Source organism: Nyctibius grandis, chromosome 4 (assembly GCF_013368605.1).
Source record: "Nyctibius grandis isolate bNycGra1 chromosome 4, bNycGra1.pri, whole genome shotgun sequence".
Lineage (NCBI taxonomy): Eukaryota > Metazoa > Chordata > Aves > Nyctibiiformes > Nyctibiidae > Nyctibius > Nyctibius grandis.
This window is the reverse complement of record NC_090661.1, coordinates 21,054,686-21,073,625: the sequence shown is the minus strand read 5'-3', so window position 1 is coordinate 21,073,625 and position 18,940 is coordinate 21,054,686. Positions and strand designations below refer to the sequence as shown.

At 38.8% G+C, this 18,940-nt stretch overlaps 1 protein-coding gene across 6 annotated transcripts in view; it reads right to left on the bottom strand.

The window, feature by feature from the left end:
* PPP6R3 (protein phosphatase 6 regulatory subunit 3) overlaps positions 1-18,940 on the bottom strand; it is a 68,190-nt gene that overhangs the window by 25,625 nt on the left and 23,625 nt on the right. For 5 of the 6 annotated variants that reach the window (XM_068400115.1, XM_068400117.1, XM_068400116.1 and 2 more), the window contains 12 exons: positions 17,427-17,659; positions 15,797-15,983; positions 14,812-14,949; positions 14,251-14,316; positions 13,659-13,771; positions 10,077-10,190; positions 9,243-9,369; positions 7,201-7,353; positions 5,028-5,177; positions 4,427-4,491; positions 1,529-1,644; positions 1,048-1,133 (listed from right to left, as the gene is read on the bottom strand). In XM_068400115.1, coding sequence (XP_068256216.1) covers positions 1,048-1,133; positions 1,529-1,644; positions 4,427-4,491; positions 5,028-5,177; positions 7,201-7,353; positions 9,243-9,369; positions 10,077-10,190; positions 13,659-13,771; positions 14,251-14,316; positions 14,812-14,949; positions 15,797-15,983; positions 17,427-17,653 — 1,542 coding nt within the window. In that variant the 5' untranslated portion in view covers positions 17,654-17,659. Of the gene's footprint in view, positions 1-1,047; positions 1,134-1,528; positions 1,645-4,426; positions 4,492-5,027; positions 5,178-7,200; positions 7,354-9,242; positions 9,370-10,076; positions 10,191-13,658; positions 13,772-14,250; positions 14,317-14,811; positions 14,950-15,796; positions 15,984-17,377; positions 17,660-18,940 lie in introns of those variants that run through there. The other variant, XM_068400118.1, reaches the window with a different exon arrangement.

Sequence of the window (18,940 nt, the reverse complement as noted above, 5' to 3'; positions counted from 1 at the left end):
TAGATTCTGCTCAACAGCTTGCTCAGGACAGCGAAACCTCGAACCAAGTAAATAAGTCTACTCATCTACCCAGCAATAAATATAAGGCTAATCCACAGAAAATTAAGAAAGGAGTGAGCTTAATATCTTGCTCTGGGTACACTGAAAAATATGCACTTTAAATCAGGTATATAATTTTTCAGGTATAAACACTAATTCTGATAAGCTGTTGTTTTAACCCAGGATGCTTTCATCAACTTACAGAAGACCTCAAACACTCAGACATACCAAATTGTCCAGGTTTACAGATAGAAAGGACAGGTCTATGGAGACCAAAACACAGATCAAAAGCGTGGGTATTAGGGGAGAGTACGACTGGGAAGAAGTACTGGGGGGCTGTGCTTTCAGGATACACCCATACAATAACCATAACTTAAACTTGATTCAGTACAACAACAAGCTGAGTTTTCTATGACATCTGTCTTTTAATATCTCCTACACCACACTGTACTGTCCATTACTGGTTATCTTTGAACTAAATGCTAATCCACGGCTCATGAGAATCAATCACGCAAGCAGAAACAAAACCAATAACTTTAGAATTTCAAAGACACAGTATTTTCCAAATGGCATTTTAGATACAAGAATTTCTTTTAATGCTTCGTACTTCTATTCAATTGAATATTGAGGAGTTTGGAAATATGTTTTAAATGAGGTTTTACTGTTGTTAAATCAAGTACGTCCAAGTAAATTATTAAATATCTAAAGAGCCAATAACAATGTGATTAACTATAAATCAGCTTAAAATTCTGCCCTTTTTAGATGACTCTTCTCTTGGCCTTGACCAAGAAGTAGTTTCTAACAAGAAAGATTCCTGTACATAATATTAATGATATGGCTTTAGTAGAAAAGTAAAGTAAAGAATTTTCAGTTCCATAGCTCAGCAACTAGATGTACTTGTTGATACAAGCACATGGTAGTTGGGGAAGACTGGTTGTGCCGCTGCAGAAAGAAACTGGGGCCCAAGTAAACAGCAGCAGTTTTGATACCTTGCTCATCACTACTTACCAGGTCCACTGTATTCCTCTTGTTAGTTTCTCCTAAAGAGCTTGTGCAGAATGTCTCCCATCGCTCTCTGACCTCCTCTGGAAGCTCTAGGGTAGGAAACAGGAAAAAAAAAAAAAAAAACAATTTGATACTATCAACAATGGAGCATCACTTAATTTTTAATTGTTCTCATCTGTTCTACCAGAAATACTGCACAGAACATATACATCCTCCTAATCCATAAGGATTACTCCATCTAGCAAACAAGTCTAAATTAAGTGAGTCAGCATCTCTTTGCATTTTATTCCAGGGAGCTTCGATACTATTTGAGAAAAAGACTTAAGTATATGTTTAAGGATGGCTGGTTTAAAATTGAATGTGTCAGATATAATCAATATTTTCTTCTTTTATCCAACAGCTGCCTTTTAAATTAAGTTTGATTCATTTCCTCAAAATTTGTTAATGAAAGCCATGAAGACAAACTTCAGACCATTAACATTACCTTTAATGAGCTGTTGGACTAGTGTACTGTTTGGCCCCTTATCTGTACTATGCACAATACAGTTTGCTATCCTTGTCAGATGACCCATATAGCCATGCCGTCTTCCTCCTTCAGCCCTGCAAGAGACAAAAGGAATTCAACTGCCCACACTCAGAGCAACTGTGCTACTATATTTTGTTATAAAACACTACCATTGCCAAGAAGTTACACAAGACAAATAGGGCAGGGGTTCTTAAGCAGAACAGTTGCATCCTAAAACCAACGTTTCACAAAAATACTCAAGAAGATACCAACTGGTTCAACTACACTGAGTAAGAAGACTTAACAAGCATGTAAACTACCAAGAAGGAAGTGAAGAATATCTGAACAGATTTCTGCTTTCACCTTTGTGTGTGTGTAGAAAGAAAAGTGTACAGCATTATCAAGATAAAGACAAAATTAACAACAGATCTACAGTTTTTAGGAAATTTCTGTTGCTAAGAGTATTTTTCAAAACCCTAATACACAGAACATTCTCTCAGAGCTTTGAGTCCATAAACAAAAGAGAAAAAAATTCTTAAATCCTAAGCATACTCTAGTACTGTAGAGTTTCTTAACATTACATTTAGCATATAAAGCTGAAATGATATGACCAACTGAACTTTAAGTTACGATCATTGCTTTCCTGACGTTCAGGAATGACATTTAAGTGTATACCAAAGGTACAATTACAAGGTGGTTCAAGTATTTTTTAATGTGACAGATCTGCTTTGTAGAAACAGGAATTACCCATTTTTAGGAGTAGTGCTTTGAGTAGCTATGATCAGCTGGAACCATTCTAGATCCGACCAAAGAGCTAAAGTGAGAGCTATGACTTAGATGGAATTTCTAGCATTTAGCTGCAAGCTACCGAGACATGTGCTGTGTCAGCTTTTCAATGTTTTGTGCTTTTTAAACAAAAAAAAAAAATCAAGAATGACCCACTCAATTGGCTAGACAAACCCGCCATGAACTTGACTGAAATATTTGTAAAGTGACAGCAGTTCAGAAAGTAGCTTATGTTATGCAAACACAAATCACATTACTTGATTTTCCACCATCATCACCTAATACATGAGGTAACTGAAATTATGTATCACATTGTTTACAGGAACAACTTGAGAGATTCCTGTCATATTTTCTTGACTGCTTAGGTAACAAATACATTCAAAACAAGCAACACATGAGAATGGCAAAGGTTATCATTTCTAATACAGTATATGCCATAAAGAGTGCTTGCATTTGACAAAGTGGACTGACTTGTTATTGCCTAGCCAAAAAGTCTAGAATATGATTGTACCTTCTTTTTGCAAATGCTTAATCATCCCAGTGAATCAAAGAGCTTTTTATTATATCAGATTTTTACCAGCAGGAAGCAGTCACCCTCAAGCTTCTAGAGCTGCTTGAAATAACATTGTGTCAGAATACAAAAGCATTAAAAAAAAAAAAATCCACTTCCTGACACAGCTAAGCTAAAAATACCTTTAGATTATCTTAAAGACTTATCTTTTATATTTGGAGTCATACCTGTACAAAATTGGATAAAGGGGTGAATTACTTATAACAGTCTGCTCATTTCTCACAAATAAAAATCAAGTCTTTCCAGATAAAAGCGCAGTCTGAGGTTTACAACAATATTGTCTGTGTTAATATATGCAAGCATGAGACTAAATGTTTAATTAATTCATCCATATGGTAAGCACTGGATTAAGAACATTCTTATCCAACCAAAAAATAGTTAGAACAGTATTGGGTTGGATCTATGGAAATAACTTTCTATACTGCTCTCCTATGAGAAGCTAATTGGTGGTAAAGTCAGCAGTTCTCTACAACCTCAGGAGAATAAAATATAAAATAGAAGACACTTGCAAGAGCATGTCTTCTACTGATAAAATAAGTCACATTCCCTTTCTTTGTACCACCCTCTTCACCTACTTCAACATCCTTATCTTCAGGTCAGTTACATTAGCCATATATTTACTATCTGATTCACATCAAATAGGAACAACAGTATTTTGGGGAGTAGAACTGTCTCAAATAATACACCAGCAAAACAGCAACACTATTGCATTCATTTAATTCAGTATTTTGACAAGTTAGAGCTAACATTTACTGTTCAGTATCTCCTGAGCCAAACTTTCAATCCTTCACAGAGCTGTTTTACCACCTTCGGTGAAGACTGAGGGGTTTTTCTCCTGCTAGGAGGTTCAGATGTTAGATAAATATGAGGAAAAACTTCTTTACAGTGAGGGTAACTGAACACTGGAACAGGCTGCCCAGAGAGGTTGTGGAGTCTCATTCTCTGGAGACATTCAAAACCCGCCTGGACGCGTTCCCGTGTGACATGATCTAGGTAATCCTGCTCCGGCAGGGGGATTGGACTAGATGATTTTTTGAGGTCCCTTCCAATCCCTAACATCCTGTGATTCTGTGACACTTGAAACTTCCATCCTTTCACAAACACATACTTTTAGAAAGTACTCCATTGCTGAGGACTTGGCTTTTACCACTTAGGAGTCTGTTGCTCCCCAATATGTAATATGCTTTGATGTGTTCATAACTAATTTTCAAATGCTTGCTGGAGAAAAGTATCTCCTGTCCTCTCAAAACTTATGGTATGTTTCTGTACTTGAAGGTGGGTAGACTTTAAAGTAATATCTTATACATGGCAAGAATGACAAACTATTGTATTCTCAAATGGTCATGGGAAAAAGCATTAGAATGCTACCAAAAAGTAGTATGAGAGAAAATTTTAATCCAAATATTAACATACAAGTGTTTTCAGAACTGGCCAGATCAGTCATGAATTGGTCATACATTCATTTCACAATTCAAGTTTTATGTAGACAATTGTAGGGAATGAGAAAACTAGTTACTCACTGTTTCTTCTCATTCATCTCCCATGCTTCAAGTATTCGTTCTATTAATTGGCACTTAAGGAAGAGCTATTAAAAAAGCAAAATATGCTTAGTAGCAGTAAAGTGGAATGCTATTATGCATTTTACAGCTGATTTTAACAAATACTAAAGTCTTACATGAGAACTAATTTCAGGTTCGGGATAAATATTTTCATTAAAGGGTTTAAAGTTCAGAAGCAGGAGTCAGATCCTAACCAGAAACCTAAAAGCTAAACCTACATTAATTCTACTACTCTTTATAGCTGCCAAATTGTACTAGCACAAAGCTACTGAAATAGCAATTTTAATTCTTAAAAATAAGAGGAACTTCTCCTTCAAGGAAAACAAATACTTGCAGCTCTGTACACATGCTCACTTCGGGGCAGCAAAAATCTACTCTATGATACTTTCAGGTTTAACACCCTGAACTGACATTTTAAGAAAAAACAGAAAGATATTCCTGTTCATTCTATATATATAACTAAAGTAAAACTGGGGTATATTTTATATTTTATGTAAGAGTAACTGCTACTATAACCTGGAGATACGAAAATTCAAGAGATTCCCCAAACCCCACAACTTACATGTTTCAGTAAGAGATTGTCCGCAGTGGAATCCTGATCTGCAACTGTGCCATTTTCTGTGCTTTCAAGAGGACTTGCAAGAATCAATGCAATACAGATTTCTACTTGAGTATGCAGAAAGTTATTCCATGTATACTTAAAGAACATATCCTGAAAAACAAATTCAACAAGGTTTATACAAACCAGGGTTTTTTCATTAAACATAAGCAATAGTCTCACCCCAGCAAGTCACAGAATTTTTTCCAGTGTAGTCATTCAGAAGTTTTACAGTAAGTATTATCGTGCAAGAGAAAATTTGTGACCTACAAAAGAGTTAATTCTTGTGCTTGCTATCATCTGAACACAAGGACTATCATACTGGATCAGAACAAAAATTCAACTGTATACTGGATTTATCCTGGAGGTAACCAATAATGCACTTTCAGAGAACAAAGACAGGGAGGAACGACACTCCTCACTTATATTCTTCTTGCTAGCTGCAGGCCAGAGAATCCCAGAGTCAGAAGTGCTATTTATGACCTTAGTAGCCCTTGACAAATTTATCTTTTTTGAGTTCACTTAACCTTCTAGCATCTACAATACCATTTATAGTGTGCTCCTCACTTCAGCAAGATTCCTTACAAAAAATCACATCTACCTGTTTTGATCCCGTCATCTACTAATTTTATTCTTCTATTACAGAAGGCTACCTCAGATAATCTAGATGCAGTTGAAGATTATTAAACACCTTACACAAGACACAGACAAATATTGAGGTGGAGATACAATAAACAAGTGTTCATTTAGTCATGTTCCTGGTTCTCCACATTTTTCATCTTAAACACAGGAAAAAAATTTTTTAAGCTTTATGTCCAGTTATTTCAGACTACTTCTTACTGCAAAACTCAAATGTTTGCTGTCACTGGTAAAATGAAATTAGTTATGGAAGTACATGCAGTGATTGGAACAGTATGAAACAATTTAAGTATCATTCAAAATACAGCTAAAGATCTCTTAATTTTCCTTCAGTCCTGCTAAACTAATGATATCCTCCCATAAAGATATGCTACTGGAACTAGACAATTACTTTTGCTAACAGTCGAGTCTGCACAGTAAAGCATATGCTGTTTCAGCAAACAGCATGAAGCACTGAGAAGTTTATATGGCTATAATTATTTTTTTTTTCCCCTTGTGTAAAATCCGCAACAGAAAAGCATGTTCAAACCTCACTGAATTTAGTTGACAAAATAATTTACTTATAAGAATGTGCAAGTGTTCACAGCATTTACACTCCCTTAGGCAATGTATCTAGGAAAAGCTTCAGTTACGGTGAAGTTAGCTACTCATATGTATACAGCTAGCACCTGTCTGCAAACCCAAGTTATGCAGAGAAATTGAGATGAAGACATTACAACCATAGCTGTATTTATCAGTTGAAGGAAAAAGGGACTTTAGACCAAAACAACTGGGGCAAAGAAAATATTTACACTTTAAGTTTGCAACTGCCTGCTTAGAAGAAGTTTACATATTGTATTCAGAAACTGTAGTATAAATTCTAGCGTGTTTTGCTAGTTATTTTTTAACTGATACCAACATTTGAATTTTTTTGTCAACCTAAATGGAAAGAATATGTCCCTCTATAGTTGAAGTAGCTAAGTAGGAAGTACTCAAAGTACACATTCCACATTAGTAAAAAGCAGTGAGTTAACTGACTGAAAGTTTGTTGTGCAACATCTTGCTTTCAGAGGTTTGAAGGCGTACAAGCTACCAAGCATAATCGTCCCTTTATGGGACGACGCTGAGATACCATTTGGTGTGCCATAAGAGGAAATGGGGTTTTGAGGGAACAACTTAGGAAAAGAATTAAAAGAGCAGGGAAGCCTTGAACATGGCTGAAAACTTGAGAACACAGAGGTGAATAAATAAGCTCGTTACGAGAAGGAGTTCATATATTTATGAAGAGAATAAGAACCATTCAAAAGAGATCAGAGGAAAACGCTGACTTCAGACAGACGAATTTAACAGTAAAATCCAATACTAAAAGTTCTTAAGCAGTGCAATAGAAGCCACAACACAAACAGGCTGAAAAATTAGGCTGGAAAAATATATTACAAACTATCTGCAGTGACAGAAAAAACAGACAAGATCTTAATAGCAATCCATAAAAATGAAGACTACAGCATAAAGTTCTTACCAGTATTACTCCTATGCTGTTAAGCTCTATAAGCTCCTGATTCACACTGCTTGTATTTGTCTGTAAAAGGCTAGATATTAATCTAATCACATTTAAACGCGTGTTTCCCACAGGTGGATCCAATACACCCCAGGTTGTCTTCATTACACTTTTCTGAAAAAGAAAGGTATGTACATAAAACCCATTAAAGTATCTTTAAAAAAACAGCTCATCATTACTATACACAATGACAGAGTAGTGCTTAAAAATATATACAACCAGTCTTGACTTTATCCTGCAAAAAAAGCAATTTTTAGCTCTGAACACTAGCTTATTTTAACTGTATATACAGGAAGCACTAAACCCAGCCACATTAAACCAACAACTTTGTAAAAATTGATTGTTAACTACAGACAGGATCTCAAAGCAGAAGCATTCTATCCAACTTTGAAAGGAATTAGGAGATACTTCCTAGGAAATGCTTCTTGCTGGTCAATCCGTGTACAGTTATAGTCTACATTGCTACAATATACACGAAACAGCTAGGTGGACAGTCTCTAAATATATTATAATGCCTCAACAACCCTAACTTCATATACTTGAAAACAATTTCATTAAGCAACAAGCTTCTCTGGTGTCTTATTCTAATGTTATACACAAAACAAGCTCCGTCTGTAGTCTTTGAAGGAGTTACTTCCAACACAGCAAGAATCTCTCTCCGTGCACTAATGGGTCCTTGTATTACAATCATAAGTTTCATGGTTCTTACGTTGAAATTTTAGCTGGTTAACAAACCAGAACTGTTGTGTCATAACTGTCATCCAATAAGAAAACTCTATTAGCTACCGTAAGAACTAAAAAGTCTAGTAGCAATATGCAATAAGGAGAGGAATTCATAATGAAAATGTCTTCCTGTCTTAATGCACAAACACATTTTGACAAGGAGACCACTACTGCCTTCTGTAACACTGGATCTCATTTTTGCCTGACCAGCACCACCCTTGCATCAGAAAAAAGATGACTGACATCCTGCTAGTTTGTTTAGTCTATTCCTTACATAAGGCAAAAATCTAAGGATGCTCATTTAACTCCTGCTCAAAATGAGCAACAGATTCAGTAACTTCACTAGATGACTTATTCAAATTCTAAATATGTCCAACCATGAGAAAATACTCAAGTATCTTATGTGACCCTGCTTTTACTGTAATATAGACCTGTATCTTGCCATGTTGTTGCAATAAAGACAGTTTCTTTGCATTTTATTACCTCTTCTGCATTTGGAAATCTTGAGGTCTCATCTTCTCCAGGCTAAAATAAACTTTAACACTACCTTGACACGCCCCCCGCCCCCCCCCAATCTGGTATTTTATACACCTCTGGTCTTTATTTTCACTTTGGCCCATAGGTCCTTCTCTCTTATGGACTATGGCACCCAGTTCAGGTTGCAGTGCTCCAGCCAAAATTCTGCCAGTGAAAATTTGAGTGGAAAAAATATAAATGGATCATAGGCAAACCCGCCATTTATACATCTTGTATTTATCTTTTGCAACAGCATGACATAGATAAGTTGCTTAAATCCATTAAATAGTCCAAAGAATTTAACATGTTCAGAGTGCAGGATGCATGCCGTGGAGCCACTCTACTTGAGGCCTGCACAATTCCTCTAGACTTGCCCAGGACCCATGTGGGCCATGCCAAAGTTCCAAACAACTGAAGCATCTATAGTCCATGCTTCCTATCCAGATAGGATTTCCAAGAAGAAAACAGGACCCACTCCTTGAGAATATATAGCAAATCTCTTTTCATTGCTTTCAGAAAGAAGTAATCGCTTCAAGGCCATTTTGCCAATTAAAGTTTAAGCTGGAAAAGTGTATCAATTAGCACAACACATTGGCTCAGGCACAACAATAACAAATAGCAAAGCTCACCATAGGGAAGGAGCCTGGGCACTTAACTGAAAGTTGTCGAACTGGGTTTTTGTTTGTTATCATAACTTGCCTAATATACAGTCACACAGTGACAGTCTTGTTTCAATTAATTTGGTAACACAAGGTTTCACGTACTTTTGGAGGCTCAAGTAGGAGTTCATGGAAGGATGAAAGTCGTGCTTTTATGGCTTCTAAAACACTTTTGTTGACCGAATATGAATTGCTCATACCTGGAGAACAGATCTCTATATGGCCTTCAAATCTAAAATACATACAAGCAAAATCCAATAATTAATATCAAAACTAGTTGTAAAACACCTTTAAGGTATGATTTTGATAGCATCACAGTTCTGAAAGCACGGAAAAAGAATGAAGAGGCAAGTAAAAACATAAGGTTATATTTATAACTTGTGCGAAGTAATGGTTGAACAAGATTTTTCTAAATGGTAGCCCTAGTATTTTTAGATTTATTGTGCTTGAAAGCTCCAATATGGTTTTGAGATTAAACATTATAGCTGTTCTATTTCCTCCTTTGAGGCAGATAAAGAGCTTCACTCATCTATCCTGAACAACCTAAGTTGAATGTACCAGAGAGATCTGTTCAGTGGTTTCTCAAAGTGAAGTTGTAATAAAATTCCAAATAACTTTTTAAAAACTCAATATCCATTCACTGCACTGGACATATTTACTCTATTCCTTGTATCCAGAAATGAACTGATGAAATTTAATTAGTCTGATCTGTCAAGTGGCACTTAAACTAGCTTCTAGAAAAAACTGCAGAAAGACCAGTCACTTGATGAAAGTGTAGTAATGCCAACCACAATCACTTGGTTTGCTCTTTTACTTCTTCAGCTGCAACAGGCCATAAAAAAGGTTCAAGTCCTAACTACGTGGAAGACATTGGCTATTGCTGAACAGTGGTTTAGTTAAATTATGCACGCATAATTTAAGCATGATAAGAACACTTACGTTTGTCGTCTCGTCTCTAGTAAGGTCAATAGTATTTGGATTGCACTGACTATTGCGGATTCGTTTTTTTCTTTATGAAAAATATTAGACAGCAGTTGCTCAATGATTTCTTGTCTGAAAAGAAAAACATTGGCATCCAGTATAACACTACTTCACGACTAGTAGCTATTTCAAGCTAGCAGGTAGCGCTAGGACAATCATTCCCATCCTCACTGCCCCACATTTTCCTATGCCTTCCATTGATATAGTTTTTTTTGATCTGACAACCAACACTACAAAAAAGGCAGTTTTCAGTCAGATCAAAAACCTCATTCAGCTTGCCAGAACAGCCACATAAATGCCTGTACACCAATGCACGCAGCATGGGGAATAAACAGGAGGAGTTAGAAATCCGTGTTCGGTCGGGGGGCTATGATCTAGTGGCAATTACAGAGACTTGGTGGGACACCTCGCATGACTGGAATGTGGTCATGGATGGCTATGTCTTGTTCAGGAAAGACAGGCCACTAAGGAGAGGTGGTGGAGTTGCTCTTTATGTGAGTGAGCAGCTAGAATGTATTGAGTTCTGTCCAGGGGCGGATCAGGAGCGAGTTGAGAGTTTGTGGGTGCGAATTAAGGGGCAGGCTGGCAGGGGTGATACTGTTGTGGGTGTCTATTACAGGCCACCGGATCAGGATGAGGAGCTTGATGAGGCCTTCTACAGGCAGCTGAGAGCAGTCTCTCAATTACAGGGCCTGGTTGTCATAGGGGATTTCAACTACCCTGATATTTGCTGGGAGGCCTACTCAGCCAGCCATCCCCAGTCCAGGAGGTTCCTCCAGTGCATTGATGATAACTTTCTGATGCAAATGGTGGATGAGCCAACTAGGAGAGGAGCGCTGCTGGATCTTATCCTCACTAACAAGGAGGGTCTGGTTGAAGAGGTGAAGGTTGAGGGCAGCCTTGGTTGTAGTGACCATGAGATGGTAGAGTTCAGGATCTCATGTGGCAGGAACAGAATAGCTAGCAGAATCACAACCCTGGACTTCAGGAGGGCCAACTTTGGCCTTTTCAAGCAATTGCTAGGGGAAATCCCATGGGACAGGGTACTAGAAGGTAAGGGGGCTCAAGATAGTTGGTTAGCATTCAAGGACTGCTTCTTCCGAGCTCAAGATCAGAGCATCCCAACAAGTAGGAAGTCAAGGAAGGGTACCAGGAGACCTGCATGGTTAAACAGGGAACTGCTGGGCAAACTCAAGTGGAAGAAGAGAGTGTACAGATCATGGAAGGAGGGGCTGGCCACTTGGGAGGAATATAAGTCTGTTGTCAGAGGATGTAGGGAGGCAATTAGGAAAGCTAAGGCCTCTTTGGAATTAAACCTTGCAAGAGAGGTCAAGGACAACAGAAAGGGCTTCTTCAAATACATTGCAGGTAAAGCCAACACTAGAGGCAATGTAGGCCCACTGATGAATGAGGTGGGGGTCCTGGAGACAGAGGATAAAAAGAAGGCGGAGTTACTGAATGCCTTCTTTGCCTCTGTCTATACTGTTGGAGGCTGTCCTGAGGAGCCCCGGACCCCTGAGGCCCCAGAAGAAGTCAGGATAGAGGAGGAATCTGTCTTGGTAGATGAGGGCTGGGTCAGGGACCAATTAAGCAATCTGGATGTCCATAAATCCATGGGCCCTGATGGGATGCACCCGCGGGTGCTGAGGGAGCTGGCGGAAGTCATTGCTAGGCCACTCTCCATCATCTTTGCTAAGTCGTGGGCAACGGGAGAGGTGCCTGAAGACTGGAGGAAAGCGAATGTCACTCCAGTCTTCAAAAAGGGCAAGAAGGGGGACCCGGGGAACTATAGACCGGTCAGCCTCACCTCCATCCCCGGAAAGGTGATGGAACAACTTGTCCTTGATGCTGTCTCTAGGCACATCAAGGATAGGGGGATCATTAGGGGCACTCAGCATGGCTTCACCAAGGGGAAGTCATGCTTAACCAACTTGATAGCCTTTTATGAGGACGTAACCCGGTGGATAGATGATGGTAAAGCTGTGGAGGTGGTCTATCTCGATTTCAGTAAAGCGTTTGACACGGTCTCCCACAGCATCCTCGCAGCTAAACTGAGGAAGTGTGGTCTGGATGATCAGGTAGTGAGGTGGATTGTGAACTGGTTGAAGGGAAGAAGCCAGAGAGTGGTGGTCAATGGGACAGAGTCCAGTTGGAGGCCTGTGTCTAGCAGAGTCCCTCAAGGGTCGGTACTGGGACCAGTACTATTCAATATATTCATTAATGACTTGGATGAGGGAATAGAGTGCACTGTCAGCAAGTTCGCTGATGACACAAAACTGGGAGGGGTGGCTGACACAACGGAAGGCTGCGAAGCCATTCAGAGAGACCTGGACAGGCTGGAGAGTTGGGCAGGGAGAAATTTAATGAAATATAACAAGGGCAAGTGTAGAGTCCTGCATCTGGGCAAGAACAACCCCATGTACCAGTACAAGTTGGGGACAGACCTGTTGGAGACCAGCGTAGGGGAAAGGGACCTGGGGGTCCTAGTGGACAACAGGATGACCATGAGGCAGCAGTGTGCCCTTGTGGCCAAGAAGGCCAATGGCATCCTGGGGTGTATTAGAACGGGTGTGGTTAGCAGGTCAAGAGAGGTTCTCCTCCCCCTCTACTCTGCCCTGGTGAGGACGCATCTGGAATATTGTGTCCAGTTCTGGGCCCCTCAGTTCAAGAAGGACAGGGAACTGCTAGAGAGAGTCCAGCGCAGAGCCACGAAGATGATTAAGGGGGTGGAACATCTCCCTTATGAGGAGAGGCTGAGGGAGCTGGGTCTCTTTAGCTTAGAGAAGAGGAGACTGAGGGGTGACCTCATTAATGTTTATAAATATGTAAAGGGCAAGTGTCATGAGGATGGAGCCAGGCTCTTCTCAGTGGCATCCCCTGACAGGACAAGGGGCAATGGGTGCAAGTTGGAACACAGGAGGTTCCACATAAATATGAGGAAAAACTTCTTTACGGTGAGGGTGACCGAACACTGGAACAGGCTGCCCAGAGAGGTTGTGGAGTCTCCTTCTCTGGAGACATTCAAAACCCGCCTGGACGCGTTCCTGTGTGATATGGTCTAGGCAATCCTGCTCCGGCAGGGGGATTGGACTAGATGATCTTTCGAGGTCCCTTCCAATCCCTAACATTCTGTGATTCTGTGATTCTGTAAAGCTAAACCTATAACCAGCAAAAGAAGGAAATACAGGACAATCTTCTCCAGCAGAAACACACACTTAGATTAGCTTAAAACAAATAACAGATCAAAGCCAAAGTCTCCCATCTGTATTCTGCACAGTATCAAGCTGACCTCCACATGTCTGATTCCACTAACTTTGGCAGCACAGGAAATATTTTAATGAGACAAAACTCCCCCAAGGAAGTCCTCCAGGTGTGCTCTGCTTACTGGCCAAGTTATTATAAATTACACAGACAGATGATGGGTAGCCAAGGAAAGTCACCTGAAAAGTGAAAGTGCCATCTCTATAAGTTTTGAAGGTCAAAAGTTAAAAACTGTGCTTTTTATGAACTGAAAATCAGAAATTCAGCAAACCAACTTACTTCTCTAGACTTGCAAGCAGTGGATCTGGTTCTGAACTGTTCTGTACTTGTAACATCTGGTCTCTGCTTAGACGAATAATTTCACAGAGTGACTGTGATGCATTTGAATGCCTCTGGAAAAGAAAAACATACCTTTTCACTGTAAGAGTAATAACATGCTGGACTGTAATTCTTCAATTAAAAAAAAAAATGAAAGTTTCAACTTGGACAAGAGTCTCTCCTATGCAAAAAAACATCCAGGTAATACATTTATGCCGTAACTAAACCTTAACAAGACAAAAAAACCTTGAGGCATGAGACAAGAATCTATTTCCAGTATTAAGGTTGCAAAATGTTAGAGCTGAATCTTCAAACAACACCGAGTAAGCATAAGTGTTGCACAATGCATAAGTTTGAGCTGGGGGGAGGTAAAGGGGGGAGGGAAAGAGGGGGAAGGGGGCGGGGCGGGAACCACACTTAAATACTGAAATCAGCTTACTAAAAAAAAAAAAAAACCACAAGCAGAAAACAGTAAAGCTAAAAGTTCTAACATTACGTTGTACAGCAACTTGCTGAACAGATTGACCCAGAAGATTGTCAAACCAATACTTACATCTTCATCTTGAGATGGATGTACAATTTCCACAAGCCGCTGGATAATTCTCTCCTCATTGAGCCACTGTAAAAGTGTGTGGGTATTAGTAAGAATGTTATCCAAGTGAATGAATTAAAATTCATGAAATTAAAAGTTGTCATTTGACAATTGCCACGAGTCATACTGTCAATATTTCTAGGACTAACAATACTTCAGATAAAAGGAAAAAGGTAAAATTAGTGTTTCTGAGGAACTGTAAAAAAGAAAGTCCTAGGTATAATTTTTAAGTAAACTTTCTGATGCCAAAAAAAGTGTTCAGTAAGGTCCAAAACATTTTTTAAACTGCATCTGGCAGTTTTAAGTCAGATATTAAAGAGCAGGTGAAGAGATCAGCCACTCAGGTTCTAAGTTGTCCCCACCAGTTGCTCCACTGGAAAAGTACTGGCAGCTCCAAGCAAAAGAACTCCACACATCTAATTTCAGCACATTTAAGAAATAAACATAGCAAAACCAGCAGAAGATAAGCCATCTTACAGTTCATACACGTCACACAAAAATCCTTTGAGACATTTTACTTACATTTAACACTTCTTGCCGGGGCTGTGGAGGTTCTATGCATGTCAGTAGCCTGAGCAACAAGTCCATGATAGCAGAGGTCCCTATGTGCTTAATAATGAGGTCTACAAAATCATGTTTCCTCTTTAAAAAATCCACAATCTAGAAGTGAAAGAGAAGTAAGCTTACATTTGCTTATCTGTATTTTACATGGTAAATTACACCAACCAGTTTTAGTTTCTCTCTCCTACCAAATGGAGAAAATAAATTAGAACAACTTAAACACTTTTGCCACTTAAAGCTTGCAGTACAAGGCAAGATAAAACAATGCACATGTATAGAGTAGCAAAAGTGGCACAGGACAGATCCATATGATGTGCAGTGTGTTTTGAGCCTCCTCTCAAGCCCAACTTGCCAACCATAAACTATGAATTACTCTCATCCCTGCTCAGTGAGCAAAGCTCGACACAGCAAAGCCGTAACATAATACAAACAAATACAGCACTTGCTAAATTAAAGATACAGAACAGGGTCACAAACTTAATTTGCTCAAGTATGAGAGCCAGTCACTGCAGCTGTTTGCAGTATCAGACCACACAAACACAAGAGTACAACATTTCTGAACAAGGACTCCAAATGTTGCTCACTTGTTCTGTAACAATTCTTCACACCAAATCAGACTCACTCTCACTGATTCAGTTCACTTACCTTCATCCCTAACAGTAATTAATGCAAGTATCACCATATAAAATACTCAGTTAAGCTAAACCAAAAGGCTCACACACTGATTGCACAAATAGCTCAGGTATATCTGAATAAAATACATCTTATTCATCCAGATACAATTTTTTAATCCAAAAAAAAGTTAGCTTCTTCAGCTAGTATGGAAGTTGAATGCTCTTTTTTGACTCCGCTGCTGTCCCTCAAATGTGTAGTCTTAAAGCAGCATTGCCTAGTACTACAACTTTATTAGAGAACTTGTTAAACTGGAGAGCTTGTAAATATTTACCTGTTCTGGTTTTCTGCTTATAAGAATACTTAGCACCTTGCTGAAAAAACTGGCCAGTAAAGGGTTTAGAGGAGATTCATTTAAGAGGAAGCTGTACAGTTTCATAAGTAAGGATTCTTCTTCTCCCAGCCTATCATTGATCTGTGAGACATCTGATGTAAGCAGTTCACATGATATGTTTGGATATCTGGGGAAAATGAAAAAAAATTATCCATCACTCATACTTCAAAGTTGTCATACTTCCAGCTCTGAATTCAGAACCTGATAAGGGTTCTGACCAAGTTTTCAAGCAGGGTTGATCTGTACTAACTAAAGCAGCAAACTACTGCAAGGTAACATTAACTGCACATTCAGCCTACAAGCTCTGTTCTTTCATTTATGAAATGGACTACTCTTCTTCAGTAGCAATAGCACAACGCTAAGGAAGTAGGGAAAGGAAAGGGCAAGCTTTTATTTTAAGATCTATTGTTAAATCCATCTGTTCAAGTACTGATCTCATTTCAGAAGCCACTTCTTTTTTTGAAGGGAAAAAAGTTAGTTACCAAGAAGTTAGGCAGACTGATAGTACTGGACCAATACTGGGCGGGGAGCAGTGTGTTTGCCCCTTTTGAATATAACAGGGATTATATTAAAAAGGTCAACAGGAATAGCTTCAGGATTTATATATATATTTTGCAATTATGTAGAAACTCAGTAAACTATTCAAAGTCTGACAAAGCCCACAAAACTAGCTAGTATTGCTTCATGACACAGAGCCAGAAGTACAGTTTAGAACATTGAATATCTAAAATAAGAGGCGATCAAGACCAGTAATTTCCTGCATTTGATAGTACTATCACACACTCACACTAAAGGTAATTTTGATAGCATTAGCAGCTTAAGGTTTTTAACTGAGAGACAGTTCAATTTCAAACTCTACTAGAAACACTCACAGGAGGCTTGGTTTACCAGAAATGGTGAAGTGCTGCAACTAAGAATGTAGCTTATTTCACATATTTTTAAATATTGTTTTAAGAAAAAAGCAGTTTTCTGCATAGACAACTCTAAAATAGGCCAAAAATGGTAGAAGTGCTTTTATATGAATTGCCAGGTTGACCTTTGAGTTTGGACCTTCTCGGCAAACCAGCTTAAGTCATGGCCATACCTAATTCTTACCATTCTAGCTCTGCAACGGAGAACACCACCAATTAGACATTAAGTACATTCTTCCAAGGAGTGCTACAGATCTTCTAATAAGCATTTTCAAAACATCTTACCAATCATCCATAAAACAAAGCTAAGCACTTAGCTATACTACCCAAAGAGGGTTTTTCTTTCAACTGTCTTAATAATCACAACTACAAGATTCTTCACGTGAGTTCTGGTTTTTTTTTTTTAAGCCTCCTTTGGAAAGCAATTGGTTTGGGAAGCATTTGTGGATAAGAGGCTTCCATTTGAAAAATATGCAATTATTAGAATGATTTATTTAAAAGTTCTACAAAGCCCCTTGAAAACAAGCTTCCTCTAAAGATACCAGTATTGCACTACACACCAGCATGCAGGGATACAAAACACACTATCAAATTAACTGCAGTAAGTTACCCCTCTTTCCACCTTCCCAAGTTTCCCCCACTCCCAAAAGTTTTCCTACTTATATCGAATTTTTTCATCCATGTCTTGAGGTGGCTCTTCGACAATAAATGAAACTAAGTCTTCCAAACATTCTGACTTCAGCAGAAACTCTATAAGTTTGCGATTCTGAGCCTTGCACTCTTGCAGAACATCCTCTTCATCCATCAGTTCCTTCAGTGTTACATCTTCTCTCTCCAGAAGTGTATCTATGTGGGATGACGAATGTAGATCAAATTTCCAAAACATGCTGGTCTGGATAAGAATAACATACACAAAGCATTAAGTTTACAAATCCATTTAAGCAGTATTTGTAATAACACTTCACAGTAGTATTTCACAGCTTCTAACCCCAAAGGTACGCATAGGAACTTTCTAGAACTCGAATGAGACATAACAGTAGATGCTGTGATCAAAAGCTACAAAATCATGCTTGATTAAAGATGGCTGAATACTTCGCAGTAATTTTTGTACCTTTAGCAATAGCCATTACTCTAACATCCAAAGATAAAGTTAGGCAGCTCCATGGTTTTACTTACATGAAAGGCACATGCTAATCTGCATTAAAGAAAAAAGAGTAACTTCAGTTTTCAATTTATTGAATTTGCTCTTCCCAACCTTTGTTTTTAATCTATGCACCAAGTCTCATATTCAGAACAACTTGCTCAGCAATTAATAGAGCTGGGAAAAGATTAAATGGGCACTGCATAAACACACTACAGTACCACCTCTACTGTTGAAGAAAACACCTATAAAGGCAGAGGAATTACAATAATTTTAACTTGCAGGCAGCACGCAAAGTGCTGGAACTAATTTCAACACAGGTCCTACTCTCTCACTGTACCTCCCTCCACAAACTTGACACAGGAGGAAGAACAAGGGACAATAAAATATCTTGTGCAAACATGTGGAAGGACAGTGGCCCCAACCATCAAAACACTGTAAAGGGCCGTAATAGAAATGTGTAAGGATGAGCAGCTTAACCTTTCCTTATAAAATGCTTTGGCACCTCCACATTATTTCTGTTGCTCTAAGACACCTTGCAAGCAGTTGCTCCTGAGACAAGTATGCTATCAGAAAAAAATATTTCGGTCTCTGATAGATCCAATAAACTCCTGCTTTCACCTCTCATTAAGCTCAATACAAGCATTCGCTCCATTCCCCCCTCTCCAAAACAGGGCTTTTACATGACATTTAACCTCTGACACAGTATTAGCTGGTCTTATACGAATGCAGAATTCAAATGGACTGAAAGAGATACTACAGTTGCTAGAGAACAGTAAAAGAAACTTTTCTTTCCTTACAATTGGAAGCAGCATGGTTTTGAGCAGTACTCATTTAAATAAGGAAAGAAACACTCCTTTTGCTCTAGTAACTGCTTTCCAAGTGTGAAGGATTAATTCAATACATTAATTACTGCTGTGCATTAGCAACATCATCAGCTGTGACGACATGTAGTTACCACAGTGAATGTAGGTGAACAGTACTACTTTAGCAAGAACACTTCTGTAAGCTGCAGGCTGTATGCAGAGGCAA